At 42.8% G+C, this 27,988-nt stretch overlaps 2 protein-coding genes across 3 annotated transcripts; one reads left to right on the forward strand and one right to left on the reverse strand.

Annotated features, from left to right (window-relative positions):
- Nucleotides 1-840: 840 nt before the first annotated feature.
- ap5m1 (adaptor related protein complex 5 subunit mu 1) lies at nucleotides 841-7,836 on the reverse strand. 2 transcript variants are annotated; one of them, XM_034563200.1, is made up of 8 exons: nucleotides 7,617-7,836; nucleotides 6,852-7,512; nucleotides 6,542-6,769; nucleotides 6,320-6,459; nucleotides 5,337-5,422; nucleotides 5,120-5,232; nucleotides 4,821-4,917; nucleotides 841-4,727 (listed from the first exon to the last, which is right to left on the reverse strand). In XM_034563200.1, exons 1-8 carry the CDS (start codon nucleotides 7,682-7,684, stop codon nucleotides 4,645-4,647), a joined length of 1,476 nt encoding a protein of 491 aa, XP_034419091.1. In that variant the 5' UTR covers nucleotides 7,685-7,836; the 3' UTR covers nucleotides 841-4,644. The 2 variants fall into 2 exon arrangements, with proteins under 2 accessions (XP_034419091.1, XP_034419092.1); XM_034563201.1 differs by lacking the exon at nucleotides 4,821-4,917.
- A 27-nt stretch (nucleotides 7,837-7,863) lies between these two features.
- exoc5 (exocyst complex component 5) lies at nucleotides 7,864-17,064 on the forward strand. The gene is made up of 18 exons (XM_034563199.1): nucleotides 7,864-8,077; nucleotides 8,448-8,542; nucleotides 9,792-9,939; nucleotides 10,071-10,265; nucleotides 11,655-11,719; nucleotides 11,941-11,969; nucleotides 12,058-12,167; nucleotides 12,365-12,409; nucleotides 12,508-12,648; nucleotides 12,728-12,810; nucleotides 12,899-13,108; nucleotides 13,239-13,386; nucleotides 13,479-13,587; nucleotides 14,336-14,456; nucleotides 14,588-14,674; nucleotides 14,782-14,890; nucleotides 15,061-15,276; nucleotides 15,733-17,064. Exons 1-18 carry the CDS (start codon nucleotides 8,051-8,053, stop codon nucleotides 15,919-15,921), a joined length of 2,127 nt encoding a protein of 708 aa, XP_034419090.1. The 5' UTR covers nucleotides 7,864-8,050; the 3' UTR covers nucleotides 15,922-17,064.
- Nucleotides 17,065-27,988: the final 10,924 nt, after the last annotated feature.

The raw sequence follows: 27,988 nt of genomic DNA on the forward strand, positions 1-27,988 counted from the left end.
GATGAAACAAAGATTGAACTCTTTGGCCTGAATGCCAAGCGTTATGTCTGGAGGAAACCAGGCACTGCTCATCACCTGGCCAATACCATCCCTACAGTGAAGCATGGTGGTGGCAGCATCATGCTGTGGGGATGTTTTTCAGCAGGAGGAACTGGGAGACTAGTCAGGGTTGAGGGAAAGATGAATGCAGCAATGTACAGAGACATCCTGGATGAAAACATGCTCCAGAGCGCTCTGGACCTCAGACTGGGGCGACGGTTCATCTTCCAACAGGACAACGACCCGAAGCACACAGCCAAGATAACAAAGGAGTGGCTTCGGGACAACTCTGTGAATGTCCTGGAGTGGCCCAGCCAGAGCCCTGACTTGAACCCGATTGAACATCTCTGGAGAGATCTGAAAATGGCTGTGCACCGACGCTCCCCATCCAACCTGATGGAACTTGAGAGGTTCTGCAAAGAAGAATGGGAGAAACTGCCCAGAAATAGGTGTGCCGAGCTTGTGGAATCATACCCAAGAAGACTTGAGGCTGTAATGGCTGCCAAAGGTGCTTCAACAAAGTATTGAGCAAAGGCTGTGAATACTTATGTACATGTTATGTAGTCGTTCTTTATTTTTAATAGATTTGCAAAAAACAGTTTTCACTTTGTAATTGTCATTGTTGTGTGTAGAATGTTGAGGAAAATAATGAATTCAATCAATTTTGGAATAAGGCTGTAACATAACAAAATGTGAAAAAGTGAAGCGCTGTGAATACTTTCCGTGTGTGTGTGTGTGTATATATATATATATATATATATATATATATATATATATATACACACACGGCGTCCACAAACAAATGGGTGACGTCAGGATGACTACGTCCACTTTTTATGTACAGTTTATGATCAATATGCATTGTTCTTTATGTGACACCTGGAGTCAATAGAGTAGTGCAGATAGTACCAGTAACACCATTAATAGATTAGCATGATTCATGAGATAAATATAATATCTGTAATTATAAAATGTAAAAGTAATATCACAAAAGCAAGTATGCTTATTGTTTTTACATGGTCATCTTTCTTTTGTCAACTGTTTTAAGTGTGACAAGAACAGGTTTAGCTTAAATCAGTGGATTTCCAAAATCAAAAGGCAAAGTTTCATGTCACACATGTATTCTGCAAAATAGCCTTGTTTTTTTAATGTAATAATGCTAACTAAAATTTTACAAACAAATATATTAGGATATTACGATGAAATATTAACAATAATAGAAGAATGTATTTGAAACTTTGTAAAATTACATCAGTGCAGCAACACCTATTAAAACCAGACAGGTCATAAAAAACACAAGATGCACACTTAGCTCAGGAGTGGGCAGGCCAAAGACATGCGGCAAAGACAAAGAGACAAAGAGAAAGATGCATGCAATGCTGCACGCGGCAGAGGAAACGCCAGAGATGCGAGTAGAGTGCTAGGCGCATGTCACAAACTTCCACAGCACACCTGGACGCGCCTCACAGCACAAGTGTGCTGCCACAACACCGTTTGGGAACCATTGGCTTCGATAATAGTTGTGGTTGCTAACGCCTAATCTCCCCTTCTGTCACTACAAGACATTTTTAAATATTTACTACTTTAGAGCAATGACATTCAGTTGGCGACTGGCATTACTATGGATTTGCATTGCCAGCTTCTAATGGCCAGCCAAGCCAGGAGCTGATCCAGTAGCTGCTAGGTGAGGTGCATGAGTTGCCACCGTGGTCAAATGAAGTCACTGCCAGCTCATCATTGGTCAGATCAGTAGCTGGCTTCTGCAAGGAAATAGGCCCCGCTGACATTTATCCCTAACCCTGCAGCACACAAATACAGACGGCATCCAGAGGCTGAAACTTGTGAGAAGGCCCACAGAGAGGGACATCTTCTGGGATGAGACTACAGGAGAAAGTTTGGACCCCAGCTACCTTAGGGACCCAAAACCTCTGCCTCGACTCTTTGAAGAGAGACAGCTTAACCAGCTGCTGTATGGTGGTGAAGACGTGATCCAGACAGAAAAAGCTCATGGTCCCAGAAAGGAAAGACAAAAGACTTATCAAAGAAATCTGAAAGGGAAGTACTGAGAAAAGAAGACAGGGGTAAAACCAAGATGGGACAAAGAACACTTAGTCAACCAACTCGGAATATGAATGAACCTCTTGATGCGCTCCAGATACTTCCTACATGTCTGAGTGTATGATGCCCTCTATGGGTGAAAGCAGTGGGAACACTTGCTGTCGAGGCAGTGAGTCTGAAGCTCATTTGGCCAGACTAAAATATTGATAGCAAACATCCAAAAATAAATGTGATATTTAGTTCAAAGAGTTGAGATTCAACAGCTTTGAAGCGTCTGCCCTATTATTGGGCATTTGCTATAGAAATTAGCAATGAAAAAAATCCTCAGAATAAAAGATTGTCCCATTATTTGAGAAGCTGCGCGGCTCTTGAACAATAATTAGTCTGAAAACAGGAAACAGCTAATTGCACCATCGTTCTTCAAGCGATCTCCCTGAGGCCAGCTCTTTGCGGGCTTAGAGAGGCTGAGAAGAACTGGACTCCTAGCAAACACCTGGGGCCACAATGGCCAACAAAAGCCATGGTCCTTAGGCACAGTGTGTTAGATGGACATTGCTGGGATCTCATCACACAGGAGGCGTGGGGAGAATTAAACAAGCAAAGAGTATCTGGCAGTGGTTGAGTATAACTATTTCAATAGATGAAATGAGCATTAAAGTGTATTAAAGAAATCAAAAGGTCCAACATGAATTTTGGTGTACTCTACCACTGGGTGTCAATATTGGGTTAAGGGACAAGTAAAGTCCAACAGTTAAGTCGATACCAGTTGTAGTGTAGGTAATGTTTTGGTATCTAAATATTTTGGCATTAAAGGCTATGCAACATTTGCAATATATTAACATGATCTCTGACAATCCACACTGCTACATTTTCATGCATGTATTTTGGCCTGTGTTACAAAAGTGTTAATCCCTTTTTTGTATGTGTGTGTATACACGAGTAAACAATGATGAAATAAATAAATAATTAATGATTTTGAAAAACTGTGTAGAGCTAAAGACCCAGAGGTATGAGCTGAAGGCACTGGAGCAGAACAACACATTAAAACGAGTCTATCTACTTAGTAAGCCATTCAATCAACAAAGCAAAGTCAGCCAGTGAGAGGCCACTGACTGCAGACTTGAGGAGCCAGACTGACCACAAAATTTGGAAACTGAAGAGATTTAGAGTGGCCCAACTCTTCAAAAAAACATCTCCTCTTCCAGTTCGCTAGCCATACACACTGGGCCTTAAAGCCAAATCATCGTGCAGGGCGAGAGCCGAGAGGTCTCGGTGTCTGCCACTCCGTACCGCCACATAAAAAGAAGGTGAAGGATGCCGTGTGAGCAATTGGTTCCAATTGACAGAGGATTGGTCATGGTCAGCCTTCTGAGTGGAAATCCACGTGAGAATGTAGCATTTGGACCAGTAAGGGGCACAAGAGGCCAACAGCAGACAATGAGGGCACTCAGAGGAGTCTGGCTGCTGTGGAATAGTGGGCCACAATCTTCTTTGATTTAACCCTTCATTGGCTGGTTGTTCATTTACCTTAATACACTGAGGTGGAGCTTCCACAACAGAAACATAACTGAGTTAGTATGAAACCCATCATAGTTCAGGTAAAAAAATTAAAAAAGGTAAACAGTGAGAAACATTTGTAACTACATGCCCCTCGTTAAATAATATCTTTGTACAGTAATTTAATATTGATTATCAGAATCAGAATAAGCTTTATATTGATTATAATACTACAATGACACTTGTGTAACCACAATATAGATCAAAATAATATACTTTAAGTCCGACAGTAATTAATTTAAAGCATGTACACCACCTAGAGACGACCCAATCATTTCCATTCTTGTGACTTTTTCACCAATTAGGCAGGTCCTTCTCTCTGAATGGGGCCGGCTGCTTTTAAGTCTCAGAGGGCCAGAAGGTCAGCGCTCAATCACAGTCTGGCTGGAGAGCTTGAGTGTTTGAACTAGCCACTAGTTGACAGGGCGGGGATGGGGTCAAAAGGGGTGGGGGAGTGATTGGTGAAGGGTGCAAGGACTCCTGCCAGCTCTAAAAGAGGAGTCTTTTGTAGCCAAGACACTGGCCAGAGCAGCCGGGCCTTTCACAGCCCAGCCGCCCCTCTCTTCCAGGCCCACAACAGCTGATGACAAGGCCCCAGCTGCTAATTATCCGGCTGATAGAGAGTCACTGAAGTGGGACTGTCAGAGCGAGGGGTGGCCCTTGTGTCTGCAATGGGATATATGTGAGGGAGGGTGAAGGTTGGGGGATAAAAGAAGTTGGACTACAGGGACAGGTTATTGTTTTTGTTTTTTAAGTATCCATCCATCAACAAAATCAATACTTCTGACAGTCAAATTTGGCACATTGTTGTTAAATTAAAGCAAACAATTATAACATGATTAGACTAATATTTACTAATTATTTAGACTGCTAACAACATGTTCTATCATGTGTGAGCTCTGCAGTAACAGGATAGTAACTTGCTGTATGGGGTCACACTTCTAGACTGGATCACTGTGCAGTATTTGCTCAACAGTTTTCAGACATTTGCTACAACATCATCTGCCCAGAGGATACCGGCGCAGTTCCAGTTGAATTCCATATGAAGTACTCTTTGGATTGAAGTTCTCGGGCTGAAAATAAAACAGACAGACAATTTCTTTAGTGTCAGAAAATGTGCATAACGCAAACATTTAGATTAAAAAAAACAACTATTGTCGTCTTACATGTTATAATCCGTGGTTTGGCAGAGGAATACACCTGCACTGAATGCTGGTCCACACAGCATCCAGAAAGTGTCATGTCAGGCACTTTGAAATACAACTATGAACAGAACGGTGGGCGTGTTAAATACTTCACAACCCAATGATTATATATTAATAATTTCCTTATCCATTTTACCGTATCCCATTAGCGGTTTAAAAATGGGTGCGACATATGCTGTCGGTGTAAATAAACAAACTGGATCATAAATCAAAGATCTTTAAAATCAGGCTTCTGAATATCACTACACATATTAACTTACTTTGATATAGGCTGTAAGTTCTGTGCAAAGGGGGTCAGTGGGTCCTAGTGTCGCCCCAGAAAAGCTGATCTTGCCCTCCATTGTGACCTCTCGAGATTTAGGGAACTTTTGTCCTAAATGTCAGTGGGGGAAAAACTACTCATTAGTATCAATTTCGAATATAGAGCTGCATTAAAGTGATATGTTTAACATTGATGCTCAGCAGCACAGTGCCTACCCAGGGCCCAGACCAGGAGGTTCTTCTCCTTTGAGACATCCATTTGTCCAGAGCTCACCTTCACATCCACAACACCCATCTGATCCCTGCACAAAGACGCAGAGCCCACATGCAGATGTTAGTGCAAACAAACTGATATAAGTGCTTGGGTTCAATCACCTTAGACAACAGAGTGTTTTATCCTCTGTGCTTTACAAGAAAACAAACAGGGACAGTGTACTCTAAGCGTTTTGGAAAATAGCTGGACAATGGTCTACTGCTAAAGATGGTTTAAAGGGTTTGCAGTGCAACCTTTCTGGGACATTTCTGCAAAGCGTGCAAGATGAGTATTTTATCTCATGATTCCACATGATAGAGTTGAGTTGACTTTGTGTTCCGGTTTACTTTGTTTATTGGGGGTATTACTTGGCGGTTGGATGACTCATTAATTCAACTAAGGTGAGTTATTTAGTGAGACCAGTACAGGTGTTTTGCAAAGAAAACTGTGCAGTTTAAATAAGCATTCAGGATGGCTCTGTTTTATATTACAAAAGGCCCAGATGAGACACCATAAAACAGTTCTAAATAATTAAACTAAATCTTCTGAGCAAAAGATATAATCAATGATATGTCACTTGTGGTGTTTCCAATGTTATTAGCAGTATTTTAAAAAGCAATTATCCCAGTGATGGTTGTATTTGACTGCCAGCTGGAATACATTTTCCATTAGCATGACTGCATAGCTAGTAAATATGTGCATTAATAGTCATTACAAATATTTGACCTACATTTAATTAGATTTGATAATGATCCCAATTCTATATCAATAATCTATTTTATTTTAAAGCAGAATGTTGCCGAGGTCGAAGTTCATGTATTCATCATAGCATCATTTACCTTCAAATATGGCCTTGATTGTAAAGCATTAAACCTCTTTGCTCTACAGGTAACACACACTGGCATGTGCTCAGGTCTGATAGATTACATCATTGTGTGCTACTTACCTGTTAAAGAATGGCAGGTGTGCCTCACAGTACTCAAAGCTGTTCTTCACACTCTCGTGAAGTTTGAGGTTTACTGACATGTGTAGATGGTTCTCTTCTTCCCTTAGTTGATACGAACCGAGGATAGGGGGAACAGGGACCTAATGAAATATTGTAGAATGCACTTATGACACCAACACTAATGTGTGGGATGAGAAGTATGTTTGTATGTATGTTTAATACCTGAGATGTGTAGCTGCATAGTCTGAACGGCTCCAGAGGAGGAGAGAAGGGGAACTTGTATGGTCCAGAGAAAGCTGAGCCATCACAGTTATCCACACTGCTGGCAGTCAGGATACAAGAATCCAGTGAGGTGACACAAGGATGGACCAGGATGTCCTGTAGTGGAGAACCATTTGGTGGCAGTGTGAGGGTCATTGTCACATTTGGGAGCATGCCTTCCACTTCACACTGTTAACAGAAAGACAAAAGAGGGTGAAACAAGTGAAAACGGTTATCACATGACTTGCTTTCCTTCAGACTGTGCTCTTACTTTGCATGTCACAGTGCCATAAACATCCCACAGGTCCTGTCTGCTCCGGTTGCCATACTGCATGGAGCGCACTGTTTCTTTCAGTGCTACGTTCACCACAGCTCGACCGCGGTGGAGCCCCGTCTTCCAGGCTGGCTGCTTCTGGTTCCCAGCAGGAGTAGGCACTGTGGACGTAGCAGGTGCCCCCGAAAGTGGCACATCCAGGGGTGTGCCAAGTGGACAAACCTGTAAGAGTACAGATGGCAGCATGGCCAGGCGAGAGGCCAGCCCCTCGTTATCAGGCTTTCCCCCAGAGCCGAGGAGAAAAGTCTGCAGACCTGCCAAGAGTGTTAGGCCCTGCGAGACAGACAGCAGGCTGGCAAGGGGTGGCCGTGGCTCAGCAGGGGCATCCACGATAGGCAGGCAAACTAGGGTAAGAGGCCCGTGTGAGATGGCCAACACTGGCCAAAGTATTCCCTTTCCAGGACTGTCCACACGCAGCTCCAGGGCTGGTGATCGCTGACGATGAAGGCAATCATCTCGGAGAGCGACATAGCACTTGTCTGAGTCTGAAAGTCCCATCTCAGTGAGCAGGAGCTGCAGCACACTGGAGTCTTCTGGGACTGCTACGTATGAGGAACCTGCCAGGATCTTTGCACGGTGCTCCACAGTAGCAAACCTCCTGTGGGGGGAAGACACAAGACATTATCATACTAGATTACAGAGCGACACTCAGCACTGTTGTAACCAGGAATACGAGAGCCGTTATAGCTCACATGACGTTACCTGGTAAAGCGGACTGACACATTGTCTCCCTTCTCGTGAGAAATAATCCACAACGCACGCACACTCATTTGTCCGGCTGCACTTCCGTCCTCTATTTACAGCCTATCCTGTGACACTCGCATCTTATCGTGCAGTTGTTCAATTCACATATTCCCTAACAATTTGATCAACGCAGCATTTCTCACTTCCTGCTGCCGTTTCATGTGACAATGACCACCAATCACACGGTATCCGCGCATGCGCACTGGCCGGCATTTATTCCCACCCTTCTCCACCCATACAGGAAGCTGCACTGCTAACCAGCTAACGCTAGCTGTCAACAAAGGGCGAAACTGTACTCACTCGGTAAATCCATGTGGAAGTCGGCGGGATTGTTGACTCTGAACGCCTTCCTCTGAATTGCATCTGACTCCGCCGCCAGCTGCATCTGGAACATGGCGACAACAGCTCAGCTGTTCGAGGTAAAATGACTGCTGCTGCTCCGGAGAGCTGTGTTAGCTGTCAGGCTAGCTCACGGTGGGTCGCGAACTGTCTTTAACGGCAACTCAAGAAAAGACGGATAACAACTTCCCTCACTGCTGGTGTACGATAGTAAGAATAGGGACACGTGTAGTCCTCTGAGCTAACCGGGGGAGGTCAATGTTAGTGACAGTTCGTGTGTAGAGGAAGAAGACAAATGCTGTAAAACGTCACAGTAGGCTGCACGTTATGCATGCAACCTTAACGTGTTGGTCGAGTCTATTGTTTCATTTCGGGTCATTCGCTGGTGTTTTGCTGATGTTATTGTGTGAGGCAGCGATGGGTGCACTCACTACTTCCTCTCCCCCTCAGGAGCCCTTTGATGCGGATGAGTACATCGAAAGGTTGGCATGGAGGACACCTGGGGGAGGCTCCAAAGGAGGAGCTGAGGCATTTGACCCCAAAAGGTACTGCAGGTGCACATCGCTCACATTTACTGAACACATCTTCCTTCCCCTGAACAGGAGTCTGTAAGTCAGTAGAGTGTGCCCCGTGTGTTCATCTCAACTTGGGTGACAATTTGGTGAATATCACTGCCACTGTGTTCCCTACATTGTTATTGTCTCGTGTTAGTTTAGTTGTTTTCTTTATTTTCTTCCATGTACATTTATGTCAGTGTCTTAAGATTGCACTCATGTCTGCTGATCGTGTAACACAGCTGACCGTCTCCAACATGGTGCTCTTTATCAGGTCAAGTGCCGCTAGTAAACCAGAAAATGCCCTTCTCTATTCGGATGATATTGTGACTTTCTCACAGCCTGCCAAAAGCTTTTTTTTGCTCTTACGACAGCCCATGTCTGCATTTCTCTGCATCTTTTGAAGGGACTGGGAGCAAAAAAATATGATACTTTAGAATTCATTTTAGAATTATTATTTTAGAATTCTTCCAAAATAAATGAAGATTTCTTTATTTTCAGCCGCCAGTATCAACTTGCTAAATACTTGTGAGCGTGAAACTGAGTTAGTCCTCCTGCAATTACTAAAGCTGTCATCTTGGTCTCTCATGTGCTGGGTTGGAGAAAAACAGGAAACATCTACCCCAAGATTTGGTTTCATGGTATTTTCACTGCGTGTTGTTGTGTTTACACTTGATGTCCGAGTTACTTCTCGCTAGCAAAAATGCCATAACAATTTAACTATACTGTGGATCCATCCTGCCTTATCTACTTCCTCCACAAAACTGTTGCCACCACCTCCTCAGAAGCTCTTAGAGAAGAGTCAGAGACAACATATCTGTGGAGGCCACCATACTGTGAGTCACCAGCCAGTGAATGAGTGTCTATTGGGAAGGGATGGGAGATGTCTTTAAGCTGTAGCCAGTGCAGCGGGAATTAGTCAAGAGATTATACACTCATCATTTTAGGATGTTTCCTAGTCTGTGAAATGTGGTGCTGACTTAGAACATTTGCTCTGCAGTCCTGATGGCACTTAAAATGCAGCTGACGAAGTAGCTAGTTTTCAGAGCTTCTTAAGCCTGGGGACCCAGGAGAAAAGCCTCCGGCACTATTCTGTAACTAACTATAACGTCCACTGCGTTTAGTGGGACAGATTTAACCTTGTGGTACCCAATTACTCCTCCAGAGTAATGCCATTAGTGTATGTTGATAAGACCAGTGTGAAGTTCTGGATCTACAGTCTTTCTTTCTTCTGTGATAGGCTGTTGGAAGAATTTGAGAACCACATAGAAGAGCTGAAGCAGTTGGATGAGAAGATCCAACGGCGAGTGGAGAAGCTTGAGCATCAGTGTCATCGTGAGGCCAAGGAATTTGCCCACAAAGTGCAAGATTTGCAAAGAAGCAACCAGGTGGGTTGTATGGTCAAGCAGCCAATCACACGCACCTCAATGTCTTTGAGCTTTAGGTTCTTGTTTTAATTATCAAATTACAGTATGATTTTATCTTTTCTATAAATTCCCTCGGCTCTTTGTCTATGCAGGTGGCCTTTCAACATTTCCAGGAGCTCGATGAACACATAAGCTATGTGGCAACAAAGGTTTGCCACCTTGGCGACCAGCTGGAGGGGGTGAATACACCTCGACAGAGGGCCGTGGAAGCTCAGCGTCTAATGACCTACTTCAACGAGTTCTTGGATGGGGACCTACGCAGTGACGTCTTCAATAACCCCGACAAGGTGAGTATTCTGCATACGCCTTTCATTCACTTTAGTGGAGGTGTGTGTCTCCATTGACGAGGACCCCCACTGGGGCACAGTTGGAGGTGAGAATGAACAGGATTATGAGGTAAACCATCCATATTAATTTGTCAAGTTTATCCCTTTAGTTGGATCCCAGGGCTAATTTGGATTAATAAACTGTCATTTGCTGTCTGACAATAGCTGGATGATTGACTAGCATGGATGTCAACATGCTCATGTCAACCCTAATTGCATTTACAGAAGGTTGTCTGGGAGCTAGAATTTGGTTGGTCCTCAGCTTTGTGTCGCATTACAGCATTGAAGAGCTTGTGGCATTATGGTACATGTAAGGGCGGTGATAACATGCATGCAGGAAGATAACTTCCACACTTTTACTTAGTTCCTGCCTACACAGGGACCATGTTGATGTTAGTTTGATTTTGCAATTTTCTAAGTGACAGTAGGAAGATTGGGATGCTTTAGATTAATTCCTGTTAGTGTAACACCATCAGTGGATGCAGAGCAGGGAATCTGGGGGTCAATCCCAGAGACGAGAGCTGGAGATGGAGCTAGTTTTCCGGAGAGGCATGCAGAAATATGGTCAGATTCCTTTTTTCCTGAGCATACCTCCAGATGAGGGCGAAAGAGGAAAGCTGCAAGTGAATAGCTGAAGGGGGATGGCTTTGCTAATCCTTCTGAAAGGGAGGGCTGGGCCGCCAGCGTGGAGACAAGTGCTGCTAAACCCTGACTGCAGGGAGACGGCTACATTACTTACATGGGATTTAGCTAATCTTAGCTGGGGGACAGATACTTAGAAAACCTTTGCCGAGCAGAAAGGCTGGATCCTCCTCACGGGAGCAGAGTAATGATGTTAGCTGAGGCAGGCATCTGCGGGAACAGAGGAGTTGCGGACGGCGGGCCTTTCGTAGGTCTGGGGCTTTTTCAGCCAGTGTGTATGTCAGGAGGGGCGGGGGGAGGGGGGCTCTCGACAGGGCCCCCTTTTTTAAGACAGATATCCCTGGCCGGACAGATTATTGAAGGCGATTTAGACTCCTGTGGGATTACAGCCCATTCAGAAAAGGCATGCCAATATAGAGTTGGATGTGCTGCTAAGTCAGGACTGCTGCTGTTGCTGCCGATGCCCAGGTGAGCGCAGCCTGTCTGTTATCAGCTCCCTGTTTAACATGGGGAGGTGGAGAAGGGCAGCTCTAAAGTGATGATCCCCCAAGTGGAGACACCGCCGGCGGCCTGCCAGCTTTCTGTCTGGATGTCCACCTCTCACGGTCTTGTCGTGCTCTCTTCCTGCCTCACCTGACTCTCTCTCTCTCTCTCTCTCTCTCTCTCTCTCTCTCTCTCTCTCTCACTCATATGCTCGCTCTCCTTCAGATTAAGGAGGCTGCTGATATAATTCAGAAGCTGCATCTCATTGCCCAGGAGCTGCCATTCGACAGGTGAGTCAGGCATCCTGGAGGCAGCTTTAGACAAGAGCACTGTCAAACAAGGGGAAGGTGGAGTATTAGTATTTTCCACAGTGCCAGCACAAGACATCAAGTATTATAGTTTTAAATTCAGTATCAAGAAATTAAACACACATTAACTTGTAGGAATTTAGACAATGTATAGTGTGATATAATTTGTTTCCTTAAAGATTCATTATCTTTTTCTCTGACAGATTTGCAGATGTCAAGGCAAAGATTGCAAGTAAGTTTAAGAATAATTCATGTCCACATTACAAATACAGTAGAAGTTATCTGCAAATGATAATATAATTTGTTGCGTTACTACCCAGGTAAGTACCATGACCTGGAGCGGCAGTTAATCCAGGAGTTCACAGCTGCCCAGCGCAGGGGTGAGATTGGACGTATGCGGGAGGTGGCAGCGGTTCTATTACATTTCAAGGTGACCTGGAAGAATCATATTTGATGTCTACATTTGAATTTTCCACATCAGTCTTTGATAATTGGGATTGTTACTCCCTTCAAACAGTATGTACTGTTGTAACTGGCACTTTTTTTACATCTCTGAACGTTGCTTCAAATCTGCACTTCAGTGGTGTAATCTTGCAGAAAAGTAACTTCTGGATCTTTTTGTTGAAGGGCTACGCACACTGTGTGGATGTCTATATCAAGCAGTGTCAGGAAGTGAGTGGAAAAATGTTCTTTTATACATAACATTCCACTTTTTTTGTATGCCAGTAATATCCAAAGACTCCTGGTTAACTCTTTGTTTGTCGGCCTAGGGGGCCTACCTGAGGAATGATGTGTTTGAGGACACTGCAGTCCTCTGCCAGAGAGTCAACAAGCAGGTGGGCGAGGTCTTCAGCAGCCCAGAGACTGTTATGGCCAAACTCATTCAGAATATCTTTGAAAACAAATTGCAGGTATTTCTATTACTTCTTCTTGTTTAAGTTTTATTTAAACATGCCTTGTCTGTTATATTTAACATCGTTGTGTCTTCAGGCCCACGTTAGAGAAAAACTGGATGAAACACGACACACTGATGTAGAACAATACCTCAAGAACCTCAATGACCTTTACACCAGGTATTCGTTCTCTTGTTTGGATTCACTTTCTGTTTACACAGTAACCTAATGTTTCAATTTTACACACTTTCTTTTGCACGTTTTCCAGGACCACAGCATTGGCCACTAAGCTGAATGAGTTCAACCTGGGCTCAGACAAGCACACTTTCCTGTCTAAGCTCATAAAGAGCATATTCTCCTCATACCTTGAAAGCTACATTGACATGGAGAGGGAATACCTTCGCACTCGAGGTGCCATGATTCTGCAGCGTTACTACGACTCCAAGAATCACCAGAAACGCCCAATTGGCACCGGCAGGTCAGTTTTGGGGTTTCACTTTTTTTTCCCCCACATAAAGACGGGTTAGGATTAATTACTTGAATATGTTTTACAAAATTATAAGAAATAATGGTGTAACAAAGTAATCACCATCTGTGTTTTTCTACAGTATCCAAGAACTGAAGGAGCGGATCAGACAGCGTACTAACCTCCCCCTTGGACCTATCATTGACACCCATGGGGAGACCTTTCTGTCCCCAGAGCTAGTTGTCAACCTGCTGCAGGAGACACGTCATGCCTTTGAGAGATGCAACAGGGTCAGGCTACTAGATTTAAAAAAAATCTGAGAAAATCCTGCGGGGCGAAAATAGCTAAATGTGTTCCCTTTCTTTCTGTTTTGGGGTGACAGCTTTCAGATCCTTCAGACCTGCCCAAGAACGCCTACTCAATCTTTCTGCTGCTGGTTGATCATTTGTGTGTGGATCACATTGACTACGCCCTAGAGATTGGCCTCTCAGGTACATAAATTCAGCTAATTCTAACCACAATCAGTGGGTGAAGACTGGTGCCGCACTGCTCACTTTAGCACAAATCAGGCACACTGTCGTAAATCAGAGACTGAATTATGTAAGGGAAGCAGGCCACAAAGGCCTCTCCTTTCTAGATGAGTATAAAACCATCTGTACATTCCGATTTTACTGAACGCAAATGTCCTCATCGTCTGTGAAAGATGAGGACATCATAACATAAAACACTGTTCGTGAAGTATCATGATCTTACTACTGTTAATAACCTTTTACTTTGTCATCAACCAGATGGTGCTTGTTGCTATGGATGCAATTCAATGATACAACCCAAAAATGTGATGGTAGTTAACAACAAAATAGAAATATCTATATTAACTTGATGCACAGCGAGTTTCTTTTCATACCATATGTGGCTGAATACCAGATGTAGCTGGTCATTTCAGACAGCTCCAGTGTAACTGAACATGCTCATTCATCTCCGAGGTGCTCAATTTATACGGTGTATATTCTATATCAAAGAAATGCAACGCTGATGTCCCCTTAGTTTGATTGCTTTGCCTTCATTGTCTGATGCTGAAGCAGTAGATTGCTGCACATGTTTATTTACATTGTATTTCTGTAGTTAGAACTCATATAGAGCAGGCAACAATGCCTTTTATGTGAATCATAATGATTTATCCATTCACTTACCGTATTGTTTTTTTTTCCTGGACTTCTTTGCTCTCTCTTTGATCTACAGCGATTCCCTCATCAGATGCCAAGAATGCCAACCTGTACTTCCTGGATGTCGTTCAACAGGCGAACTCTATTTTCCACTTGTTTGATAAGCAGTTTAATGACCAGCTCATGCCTCTTATAAGGTCAGTTCCTGGTTAAAGTCTTATATATTACACAGTATTTGGTTATTCTTGCCACTGCCTGTTAATCAACACATACTTTTTAGATGAAAGGGAGACTTCTGATTTTCCTTTTTTTAAATCTATGTCTCCAGCTCATCTCCAAAGTTGGCAGAGTGCCTGCAAAAGAAGAAAGAGGTGATTGAACAGATGGAAGTGAAACTGGACACAGGAATCGACAGGTCAGTATGTTTATAAGTTGCTCTGCTTCAAATGTGACCAAAATCCATCATAGAACATTGAATGGACTTCAAAACATTTTCTTAAGTTTTTTTTCTGCGACACGCAGAACAATAAATTGCATGGTGGGGCAAATGAAGCACATCTTGGCAACAGAGCAGAAAAAGACTGATTTCAGGCCTGAGGACGAGAACAACGTCATGATCCAGTACACTACAGTAAGACATCCAAGGCCTCAGCTTCCACCACTGAGCTTGCATGCAAAGCAAAACAAATCAGCAAATGGGATTTGCAAATCACTTATCTGTCTATTTAGTTGTTCTTTGAATGACCTTTTGTGATTTGTCAGCATGTTTTCCATGTGTCCCTGTGTGTCTCCTCCCGACAGGCTTGCTCTAAAGTATGCGCCTACGTCAGTCGGCAGGTGGAGCACGTGCGGAAGTCCATGGATGGGAAAAACGTGGACACAGTGCTGACTGAGTTGGGCGTTCGTTTTCACCGGCTCATCCACGAGCACCTACAGCAGTACAGCTACAGCTCGATGGGAGGCATGCTGGCCATCTGCGACGTGGCTGAATACCGACGATGCGCCAAGGGTTTCAGGGTGAGCAGGGGGGCATAGGTCCAGGATACACTGTTCACAGGGCAAAACATCATCATTTATTTTATATAATATACAGAAAAGATGCAAATTCTCACATAGGAGATCCTGGAACTGTTAAATGTTATAACTAAAATGATAAATTACATTAAATGATTAATATGTTATAAACATTCTTGTTGATACACTTTCTAAAGAGCAAATAAGCCCAATAGACACTCTATTACAAGTAAATTAGCAGGAGTGGAGATGGGGCATGTTTCCAGGCACTGCGCATATTATATATCACAGGGTGCATTGACAGGTTTACATCATGTTTTGCATCTTCAGTCACAATACAATTAAAACTGATTTGAATTTAGAGCATTTGTCATGAAAGGTTTGCATAGAATAAACTTGGTACTACTGTATATATTTAACATGGTATATAATACATTAGTGTACTTGTCTGTTCTCCAGGTACCTTTGGTGCTGCAGCTCTTCGACACACTCCACGCCCTCTGTAACCTCCTGGTTGTTGCCCCTGACAACCTGAAGCAGGTTTGCTCAGGTGAGCAGCTCACCAATCTGGACCGAAACCTTCTGCACGCCTTCGTCCAGCTCAGAATGGACTACCGTTCAGCCAGACTGGGCCGACATTTCAGTTAATGACTATTACAACACCTCGCTGCCCTCCGTCCATGCTTTGATGAGGCGATGCACCTTGGAGAAACCATTCCTGCTTCAGAGAATGCATCGGCCTGCCCCAGCATACAGACTTCACTGGGGTTGCTTTGTACATCATGGAGACAAAAGGCTACTGCTCCTTGAATGTGGGAAATGTGCATTTCACCTTTTTTCATTGTTAATTTCGTCAAGCTAAAGAAATCTAAATGTCTATTGACTTAATATTTCATTTGTTTTTAAATACTAATCCATCACCAATCCACATGGCTAAAATCTCTGCTATATTATAGTAAATGGACAACATTGATTTCTGTGCTCATGTAAAACTATTTTTCTTTTGATTGTGCCAAATATATATTTAAATTCTGTGGCTGCAGTTGTGCACAGGAATAGACCCCTAAAGCTGCTGTAAAGGGAGACTGTCAACAATCACGCTGTATCGTCAGACATCAAGGCTGCAGTAGCACCGTGTATTGGGAACAGCTTCCCTTTGTAATGAGGTGTAGGGGATCTGACAGAGACAGCCCCACCAAGCATGAGATATAGAGCCCTGTCTGGCTAAGAGAGAGACACATGACCACCTCTCTAACCTTTGACCTCTGACCACAAAGTAGAGGTCAAGAGGCCATCACAGCAAAGTGTGATCTGAACTATTAACAGGTCTGAGAACCTCTCTGGAGGTTTGGGTGGTCCCCTCTTAGGCTAAGATGACTGGTGTGATGGGTCAGTGAGTATGTGTCACTGTAATTGCACAGATCAACACTTGCTCATCCAGCGGGGCACACAGTCCAAAGACATTGTTGGCTTGATCTGCAATGTTTCTGGGTCAGGGGACATTAAAATGTTGACCTCCGTTGATTAAAGGAAACAAACTAGAGGGGACTTCTTCACACAGGGCTTATTTGGTCTCAGTCACTGCCTTCTGCACTAAAAAAAGAAGTCAGATGTCCCTGATGCCTCGAACTGTCTGGGACGCAAAGCTGCTCTCACTGTACTGCTGTTTACCTTATTTAGTGACTCATTAAAAAAAAAACAATTGCATTTTATTATCATCCCTCTTCTGAACATCCTTAATAAATGGGGAGTGGTGAATAGAAAGTTTTCCCAGTCCCTTCACAAATGTCACTTTCAAAGTGAGATGAAACAGTCCTTCTTTCTATGGAAGTCATCAAGTATTCATGGAAATTCTTGTCACCAGAGTAAAGTTCTTTCTTAGACTTCAGGAAGTGAGCAGCACCAGAGGGGATTAGATATCTACGAGTTGATGAATTGTGTGCAGTAGTCATGGACTGGGGGAGAGCTGGGACGATAGAGACGCCTGAGAGCTCAGTTCCAGCTCCGGCTGGTTAGTGTTGTGTAGAATGTACACACAGTGCTGTGCAAGTTCAAACAACATAATTAATTAGGCTAATATTAATATTATCAATGCCACATAAATTCAATTCTCTCAGCCCTAATCACAACTGGATAGCTTGTAAAAATTATTTTGTTAGGCCCTGATGCAAACAGTGGGTCTTTTCCAAACATTTGAAAACTATTTGTTTTTGCGGCGATTAATGTGCACGACGCAGGAAGGGTTGGGGGAGCGGAGCCGGCCCAGGGACGATAACTGGTGTGGAGACGAAGGCAGATGCGCAGCCTGGCCCCAGGGACTCCCAGCACAGGCACATGGAAGAGGCGGGGGGATGTGTTTTTTGGGGGTGGGTGTTTGAGCAGGTGGAGGGGATTAGTAATACTGTCAATACTGGAGCGCTGGATAAGACTGTCCTCTCCTACTCTTCGGTTTGAGCAGCTCTTGCATACACATTCAGACACATAAAGACGCCAACACATACAAACAAAGGGGCATCAGGACAGGGGAGGGAAATGTGTCTGCGGTTGAACTGACCATGGACAAGTTGTTCATGTTCCACCTTTGATTCTACTTCTACTAGTTTTACAGCCACATCCTTCCAAAAAGCCAATAGCACTCAATAAGCACCTCCAGTATGTTTCCTGTAGTCATTCAGATACTAGGAAACCTTCCTAATAACAGAGTAATAAGGACCTGTGCAGTCATTTCTAGCCAAGAATCTTCAAGTTAAGACTTTAGGTAGTAGTAGTACATTTATTTTAAACAAAAAATGAAAGTTACCAATTAAAGCCCCAAACACATCTGTCATTCAGAGCACACATAATCAGATCTTTAGATTTAAATAGAACCTTCTCATGTGACTAAAAGTACACAATTAAAATATTCTGCCACTGAATCCTCTGTTCCACTGACCACAGATAGATACCATTATTTGTTTCTCCCTTTTCATGCATCTCTCTCCCTTTGTCTCCTTTGCCAAATCATCAACCATACTTTCCTGTCTTTCTGCACAACAGGCTGGTTTTCCAACATCCCATAAATCCTTGCTTTCGGCACTTCGCACTACTCCAACTAGGCCGGCCCTCCCTCTGCCTCCTGGAGCACTGACAATAAAGCATTACAGCAGTCAATCCATGTCAACAAGAGCTTTGCTTAATTCCTGCTAAACACGTTTAAACTAAATCTTCACCTAATGATGCATGATGATTTTCTCTTTAGTTTGCTGGCGGCTAGTATCAATTTTGGTGGTTTGTTTTACCCGCCATCATAACGATGACTGAGGTGGTCTTAACTGTAGCACACAGACGGGATGGTAAGGATCCTCCTGTTAAAATGAGTCAGATATGTGTGACTCGACAAACTGCAGAGTGTGTTGCCCTCATACAGAACATATCAGGGATTCACATGCTAAATTCTTGTACTATTTTCAAACACAATAGATTAGGATTACAAATCATGCAACATCAGATATGAACCATGGAAATAATACTGTGTGGCTTAGTTGAGAATGGTGAGTGAGAAAACTAGGTACATAGAAAGCACTTTGTCCTTTTTTAATCTATTCTTTAGTATTTCTCTGTGACAGACGTTCCTGATGTGGGCACACAGCCAGGCCCTCTGATGTGATGCAGATGTTGCCCTGGCCTTGACCTCCTGCCCATACGATGCCGGGGCCAAAATGGCACAGGTGCCGCGCCACCTTCGGTCTTGGGGAGCCGGGAGCTGCACTGTGCAGGATGTGAATGGTGCCAACTCTCCTCCTTTGCTCACTTTTCTCATTATCAAGGTCCAGTCTGATGGGGCTTAATGAAACTCTCCCTTGCTTCCTGCAATCATACACAACTGTCCTTTTGATGATGCAAAACTAGTGTCCTTTTTTTCCACCCTCCCCCACGCCCTCTCTCCAATAAGAACACTATGAATTCTCTGCCATAGTGGAGTGTTTTCCAGTGCTATTTCCTGGCCCGGTGCCTGTGCCTTGCTCTCTCTTGGCTGGGTCTGTCTGGTTGACTGCTCCACAGGAACAGACTGGCACTCTAGCTGAGGGCTCCAGGGTCTGCACACACAATCCACTAAACATGTCTCCGTGTGAGGAGCTGCACTGTTTCCGAAATAGTAACTAGGAGTCCTGATTTACCACAAATGAAGTCTATTTATTAAGCTGGTATTAAAATTAAACATCTGTACTATTCTTTATTATTATTATTACTAATGTGTATGATTATAATTTTTGGGCGATATACATTTTAATTAAAACTGCTAAAATGCCAATTTCTATTGTTATCTTGATATAATATACATGCCCGCATGCTTAAAATCATACAACAAACACCCACTGGCTGTCAAATTGGCAGATGTACAAAAGCACATTAAAAAAAGGCATACTGTATACGCAACATATTAAAATCACACAGTGACAGTGTGAAGAACAAATTGATTCTGATGGTTAAGGGACTTCGGTGCTAAACACATTCACTCACAGGGCAAACAAACATCTGTTTGTTTGTAAGGCCTATGGCCCTCCTAACCCACTGATGTTGAACCAAGCCTGCACAAATGCCAGAGAAACAAATGAGGTCTCTCTCTCCTCCTCTGAAGATGAAACACTGCATCACCAAAGCATGTGCATTTGTCTAATCAAGCTTTTGCCTGCGGCTACACTGAATGTAAATGAATAGGAGCGTGTGTGCCAGCCTCTATTTCGGTTCAGACTGGCTGGTGTTTGATGATGAAATGGTGCAGTGAACATCAGACAGAAGGGGGCACTAGTGCTCCAGTGTTGCTCTCCTCCCCTGTGGAGCCCTCTCTTCCTCAGAGCTCCTCACAATGGGGATCTGCCTGAGGGGGGAAATGTTGCTTTTTTAGGTCTGTGAGCGCATATCCCTTAATCCCAAGCCATGATTGACAATCATGATTTAGGGTATATGGTGTCCCATTCTAATCCACGAGCAATGATTTCATTTGCATACCTTCCATACGTGGCCTCATTTTGGAGGAAACGGCTGCCTTTGTAAGTGATACAGACAGAGAGACGGGGAAAGCTGAACAGAGTGCAAGATAGAGAATAAGGAGGAGAAAAGAGAATGGATGAGGGAATTTTTGTGGCTTTTTTTTCCTTCTTCTTTTTTTTGCCAGAAGGAAGATGATAGCAGTCGCCATGCCCAAGCAAACATCCCTGTACATATGCCTTTCCTCTGCAGCACTTTTCCCTGTCACACAGTCACACACACAAAATGCATGTGCATATTCAAACTCTCAAGCACAATCACAAGAATATTCAAAGACGTATGGAGACGCAGTTAAAACACGGAGGAACACACAGAGATGCTCCCTCACACGATGCAAAACTAAATTGCTATTTGCTCATTTTATAACCAAGTCAGGCTTAATTATAATCATGGGAGTTTGGGAGTTACCGTATAATCTCTAGAAGGTATTAAGAATTACCCAGAGCACACCACAGTGTAAAAGAAACAAATACAAATGCGTACAATTATTTCCCAGTCATAACACCCAGGGGAGTCTAAATCAAATAATGCTCAGTGGTTTGGTATACCCACAGAGACATTCATCCTCACTCATCTACTAAGAAAGTGGAACAGGAGTGAAACACTGAATAAAAGGTCAAAGGGGTCATGTTTCAGGGTAAGGTAAAGAAACTAATTAAAGTTAAAGATGTATAAGGAAAGATTAATTAATTGTATGCTATAAATAGATTATATACTAATCTGAATACCCAAATATAATTTTAGATTTTTTAATATTTCATGATAATTTATGTTGCTTTTATAATACAGCCTGTCTTTAAGACTTAATATAATTAATGTCCACAGTAAATAAAGTCATTTTAAATAATGAGTAAATAAATGCAAAATTACACCACTTTATCTGTTATTTGATTACAATGTATCAAATACTGACACATTAGTTTGGAATTATACCATTACTTGTATATACAAAAAGAAAATATATAATATGTTTTTTAGGGAATATTATTTGATTAAGAATTCAAATAGTATCATTTCAGTTTGCATCATCTACATGCAAAGTGTTCGTAATTACTAAAAAACATCAAATATATATATTAGTATTTACTAGACCTCCAAAAGTGATTGAAATGATTCACAAGACTACAGGTTGTCTACAATATTTCTATTTGATAAAATGGTGCAGCCATACATGCTTAAAGTCATGGTTTTGAACATTTAATTCAGCGTTATAAAAGAAATATCCTGTAGATATATATTGATCTGTCGTCTTTTGAAGAGTTAAAACCAGCTGATAAATCAGTCTATATTATTATATATTACTCTCTTACTTCAGGTGAAACAAAAACAGAAAACTGCATGGGTTAACTTCTTATGATTTAACAAAAGATTGCATTAAACGCACAGCCCACACTTTGAACATATTGACATCCACACATCATTCCACACTTACATTCTTCTAATAACAATGGTGTCATTTTCAAAACAAATGTCAAATAACCCTCATCTATATTATCTGATTTTTGGCCCCCGAGGCGACGCTACCAAGGTTATGCTTTACAACAGAAGGAAGAGATAGTGAGGGAGCCTCTTCCCCTCCAGTAAGCACCAGCACCTCCACCACCATCCATCCTTCCTCTCTGACTGACCTGAGCCTGGCCAGGTCTCTGTGACAGAGGACTCCCCTTTGGAACAATAACAGCCTGATAATCTCCTCTTATCTCCAGTGTGTTTAGTGCCTGGTTAACAGGCTGTCTACTTGATGGGTGTCTCTCCACGCCTCCGCCATCGGGGAATGATCGTGTCATCATGAACCTGAGAAAAAAGAGCGGTACTCCAGTCTAGTGAATGAAGGCTACATTTGAGCAAGGAAGAACGCAGGGGAAATCATGCAGAGAAAGATGATTGTTTTAGTATAAGTTGCACAATATTACATGTAAGTACACAATTATTGACAAATTAAATATGTGTAGCGTTTCTGCAATACTTTCTTCTCTTTTAAGAAATCTAAATATAGCATGACAATGAGGGCAGGTGTGTGTGTCTACCTGTCCTGAGTTTCCTCCCCCTCTGGCCTCGCCCAGCCCAGTTCTCATCGGTGTCAGTGTGGGAGGTGACGTGGAATTAGGCTGCCTGAGGATGTGAGTACTTGAGCATCGCACTCCACCTCCATGGGCCATCCCACCCTCTTAGCACTGTTTACCAGACTTGGCCTAATTGATTCCCACTCTTTATCTTTTTACCTCCTTAATTTTGTTATTAAGTCTGCGGGAGAGGCGCGAAAGCTCCTCTTTTTCCCATTTTGAGAAATTATACTCTTGTACTGGATCCAGCTAACAGGATTTTCTTAAATTACTTTATAAAATACCATCTTTTAACTTTCTTCTTTCTCTCTCTATCCATTCATTAGCAGGTCTGCCTGAAGGCCTGCTCACATCAATTTCTTGGGTTAAAGTTACAAACTTAGGCAGCTCAGCTTGACGCTCACGGGGGTTTGCGGACGAGTGGGGGTGGCTGGGGTGGAATGGGGACGAATTATTAATTTCTGAAGTATTAGAAAAATAAAGAGATTGAATTAAGAGTATTGGTCCTCTGTTATCCAGCATGGCTAGCCTCAGGGACTTACTGTGGTGGAGGACATTATGCAAATGCTCTCCCTCACTCTCTCTCATAGCCTGCTATCATCCATTCTCTCTACCTCCCTCCCTTTTTTACCCTTTCTCTCTCTCTCTCTCTCTTTAGCAGTCAATCTCTGCTCTTCTATAATCTTTCTCTCTCCGTCCCTTTAATCTTCATCAGTCAGCAGAGACAGTGTAGAGAGAGTGCATGTCTTCTGTCCAAACAGCCCCTCTCTGGCTCGCTATTCTCTTCCATCTCGCTCATGAAGTTTTGGTTCCACAAAAGCAAATTAAAAGTCAGGAAGGGAGTCAAGGCACTTACAGTTCCTAATAAAAAATAAAAACCTATTGTCTAAGACGTTATCAGTGGGGTGGTGCATGTAGTCATCTGTGGTGCATGTAGTCATCTGTGGTTAGGATCAATCGGCATAATCAAGAGGTGTTGGAGTCCTGGGCAGTAGAATCTTTATTTTCCTTGCGGCTTTAAATGTTATATATATTATATGATATCTTATCAAAAGGGTACTCTACATCAAAATCTGCTTCTGTTGAGGAGTATTAATTACTGCATAAGTGAAGAGAGTTGTATAAAGTCTTTCGTAGTCCAGCCGGAGCTGCGCACATTCTGATAAATTACTTCAAGGGATGTCACTTGTGTCCTTGTTGGTTGGAGCCGAGGACAACAAGTTTTTAAATGAAAAAACACAAGGGTGTGGAGTTAAAAAGAAGTGAATTTACCAGACCTATGTGGCTCCTCATCTCTGATGTAGTATCTCAATGATATAGCCACAACATGGAATAAAAAAAGATGATATCTCTGGTTCTGGTGCATCGATTTTGGTCTTTTTTGTTTTTAAACTGTCCATCGTGGAGTACCACACTCGTATCAGTAGAGTACTCTTTTAATGGTTAAGAACGGGTGGGTGGGGGAGGGGGGGGGGGGGGGGGGGGTGACGGGTGACATGGAGAAAGAAGGAGGTGTTTGTTTACACATGATGATACAGAAACCAAGCTGAACGAACTCCAATATTCATGTATTCTTATTATCTGTTATGTATCAATGGTCTTTTTTTATCATGAATAAAACAGAGAAAAGTGGCATTAACAAAAACAAGATACGAACACTGAATACGTTTTGAATGGATCCACTACGCATATTTATACTCTTTGACACATTCTTGCACAAATGTCAGCACATCAGATATAATTTGTATATGTTCGGTTGTTATTCTGAATCTGATGTGAGAATGACCTTTTAAGTTGCTTAAACTAGATTTTAAAAGTCAAACCTGGAGCGGGGGCACAAATCAGCTTCCTGCTAGTTATTTAAATTTGAATTAAATAAACTAAAGAATAAGATAAATAACTGCAGTCATATGTAAGTCAGAGGAAAGAAATAATTGAGATTAGAATAGTATTCCTTCAAATGCTTCTAAGTAGAAAAAACAGAGATACAATCAAATCTTCCCATCTCTCTTTTGATCTTAAGCTGCTCCTCAATGTAGATAGTTAAGCCAATAAATATCACAGAATATTTTCCAACAGGTAAGTAAATGTCCTAATTACCAACGAGTCTGTTGTACTATGACAATACATAAATAAACCTTGTAACCTTATAAAGACCCAGATAGCCTAAACTGACATGCAACGCTTTGGTCAATATTGATGTTTATTTAAGAAGGCTGATGAGGCCCAAGTCCAGTTAATTAAACTAAAAGAAGAAGAAGAAGAAGAAGAAGAAGAAGAAGAAGAAGAAGAAGAAGAAGAAGAAGAAATTTAGATGATAAGAGGAGGTTGGCCAACAGGGAGGCAGAGAGGAGGAAGAGGAGGGCAGCGAGGTCTGGTGTCAGTAACAATGCTGGTAATCTTACAGCAGGAGGGGGAGAGGTTCAACACTGGCTCCAACCGCGTACACGGCACTAGAGGCAGAACAGACAGGTTTGATGTTAGCAAATATTAGCTTTGTGCAGGACGTGGGTGTACTCTCTTTGACACGCTCATTGCATATTCAGAGACAGATGTTTCCGAGGACAAGACGGAGGAGGACGGGAGGCTGAATGAAAGGCCTGAGATGGCAGCGTGGTCTCGGAGGAGCAAGTAATTGGCCCCTCGACGGTAGCGGCGACAGAGAGAGAGGCACTTACACACACACACACAAACCTTTCCCTCGCTCATCTCCTCTGCCTCTCTTCTTCGGATCTGATAAAGGTAAACGTGTAGCAAAATTTGTCATTTGATGAAGGAGGATTTCCACAAAACAGAGCTGACATGATGAGCCTGTGATCATGCCTCTATGAGAGTCAGCAGGAGTCCAGGCAGGCAGAGATCTCAATCTTCCCCTCTTCCTCTTCCCCCCTCTTGCTCTGTGCTTCTCTCTTCCGCACATACTGTCACACACACACACACACACACTTGGCCTGTGTTCACATGGAGCCTCAGTCTCAGTAATGCTGCCTGCCATCCATATCTTTCTCCTTCTCTGTCTCTGAGTCTCTCGCTCTGCTGCTGTCTATCTCTCCTCCTCAGAGACATCCTCCTCTCCTTTTCCCCTGTTTCCTTTTTGCTCCATCAAATAAAGGGCCCGGCCCTCGCCTCAGCATCACACTCAATTTCTGACTCGTTCACTTATCTCCGGGCTCCATGCCTGCAGACTGCTCAATTATCCACACTCACCTAGTTTCCTCTTCTTCTTCTTCTTCTTCTTCTTCTTCTTCTTGCCCATGCAAAAAAAAATCAAATATTTCCATTGCCATATTGACAAGTTACAGGGGTTAATGGTCAAGAGCACAGTCATATACATGAGCTGAGTGATACAGTTGCAAAAACATTCCTATGATAACAGCCCCACTGGAATAATATAGTGATTTATGAACGGGTTTTTAGAGGACTCGTGTCAGATGGATTCAGAAGGACTGAGTTAAATGAAGTTTAGTGGCGATGCCCCATCCAGGCTCCTCAGCCAGAAATTGAACTCCATTACCAGAATCATTCCTCACTACAGTAACCCCTCCATAGAGATTATGAACACACTCTTTCAAAGTGATCACGAGACTCTCCTCTGACCATAAAACACATCTTCCCCATCCCACCACACCTAATTGCTCTGCACTTGTGCAATCCTCTTTTCAGACGATGCCCCCCTTCTATCCCGCTCTACTTCTTTCTCTCTTTTCTCTTTTGAGTCTTTTCTCTCCATCAGATCTGAGAAGGAGTCACTGGGTTTGAGCCCTTCCACTCAGAGGTAATGGTCCTGCCTCTGCCTAGTCCCATGACTCTAATCCTGGGACTCGGGACCCAAGCTACTGCTCTCCTCTATGCTGCCCGCTCAAGGCCCCTCTGTCTCTCTGAAATACCTCAGCTAAAGTTAACCCTTTAGCACTATTCTGTACATTTATTCATTGTTTACCATTAACACAGTGGACAGGACTAAAACAAAACATGTAATTAAATTAAATGAGAAGGCAGTGACACCATTGGTCTTATTTTCCGAGTGTTCGGATAATTTATTTTCAAAATTTGGGGAGATATGCCTTTTAACTTTTTTGCTGAAAGCTCAATACCATTGACATACATAAGCACACTTGTAGAAGAAGCTAGTGCAGCAGCCAGTTAGCTTAGCTTAGCATAAAGACTGAATTCAGGGGGAAACCGTTTAGCCCGGCTCTGTCTAAATACGATCAAACAGAAGTAAGAAATAGTAAAACACAATACGGACAACAATTTTAGGCAAACAAAGAGTAAACAATTAGGAAGAATTACACATGTTTTATTGTGTGGGGATTAGTATTTCAGGAGCACTCATTAGAACCTCCAAATTAAGGCCAGGGATTGCTGTGGCATTAAACTGAAAACGGAATTTTATAAGAACATTGATGAACAAATTGTTGTTAATGTGGACTTGTCACGTCAGTAGTATCTGTACAGATGTCCATAACTGCTAAATTATTGGATTTTCAACCACCCGCCTAATCATCTCACAACTTGTGTGTCTTACGTAGTATGATGAACATGATGTTGATGTTCCCAACAACTAACATGGTGAGTACAGTTTTATCATTACGATAAAAAAACAATGTTCAAAACTCGGAATATACGACAAAAGTTGTAATTAACTGCAATTATCTTTTCAAACTCTAACCAGGCCTGGAGCTCCCTTAGTCAGCTATTTGCTGTTATTTACATTATTCCTGTTTATTAAGGCAGGGTACCCTCTAACATTATTAGGAAAAAAAGCTGTGCTGCTTGGGAGAGGTCTTCTGTGGTGGTGGGGGGGGGGCTCAGAGGAGAGCTGAACTTTGTTAATGGAGTGTTTCTCTGTGCAAGTCACTCAGCTTTGAAAGCCAAGCCCCCCGGGTGAGGACTCTGAAGCGCAGGAAAATCAGACATGCACAATCAGTTCCACTCCTTAAATCTCCTTCAGAATCATATCTTTTTGAGCAGCCTTTCCTTAATTTATTTCTCTATCAGTTAGTGGGTTGTGATCTGGCGAAGTGCTTCGGGAATAGGAGGCAATGCTGAATGGAAATGGAGAAGGTTCCTCTCTTTCTGTTTTCTGCTCCCTCGGTGATTTCCACACACACTTTTACTCCCTATCTCTCCCCTGTGCCCTCACCATCCATTTAGGCTGCGCCTCTGACTAATTTGCCCATCACGCTTGCTGTCTGGTCCTTTACGGTGGAAGATGTTTTGACGTGTCTCTCTCGACTCGCTCTCTCCACTGGCACTGTCTCCACTATGATTAAGAATATTCTGATAATAAGCAAATGCCAAGAGTCGCCGAACGGCTGAGGACTCTGGAGTGCCACAGCGAGAGAGAGTGTGTTCCTCTGCATCAGTGGAAAAAATGTTTAGAGTGAGCGGTGCATGCACAGCATTTTCATTCAAAGGTAATGTAATCCAACGCGCAGAAAGAGTGTGGATTCTAGAGGGCAGATTCTTTATGCTGAAGATGAAAGAGACGCCACTCACAATATTCATTGATATCTCAGATTTCACATTTAGATCAATGACAAATGGACTCAAATCTTTGTTGATTACAGCCAATTGTTCAGGTGGGGTTAGGTGGATTTGTAAGTGCTAGCATGGATGTG

This window comes from Cyclopterus lumpus, chromosome 22 (assembly GCF_009769545.1).
Source record: "Cyclopterus lumpus isolate fCycLum1 chromosome 22, fCycLum1.pri, whole genome shotgun sequence".
In the NCBI taxonomy this organism is placed as follows: domain Eukaryota; kingdom Metazoa; phylum Chordata; class Actinopteri; order Perciformes; family Cyclopteridae; genus Cyclopterus; species Cyclopterus lumpus.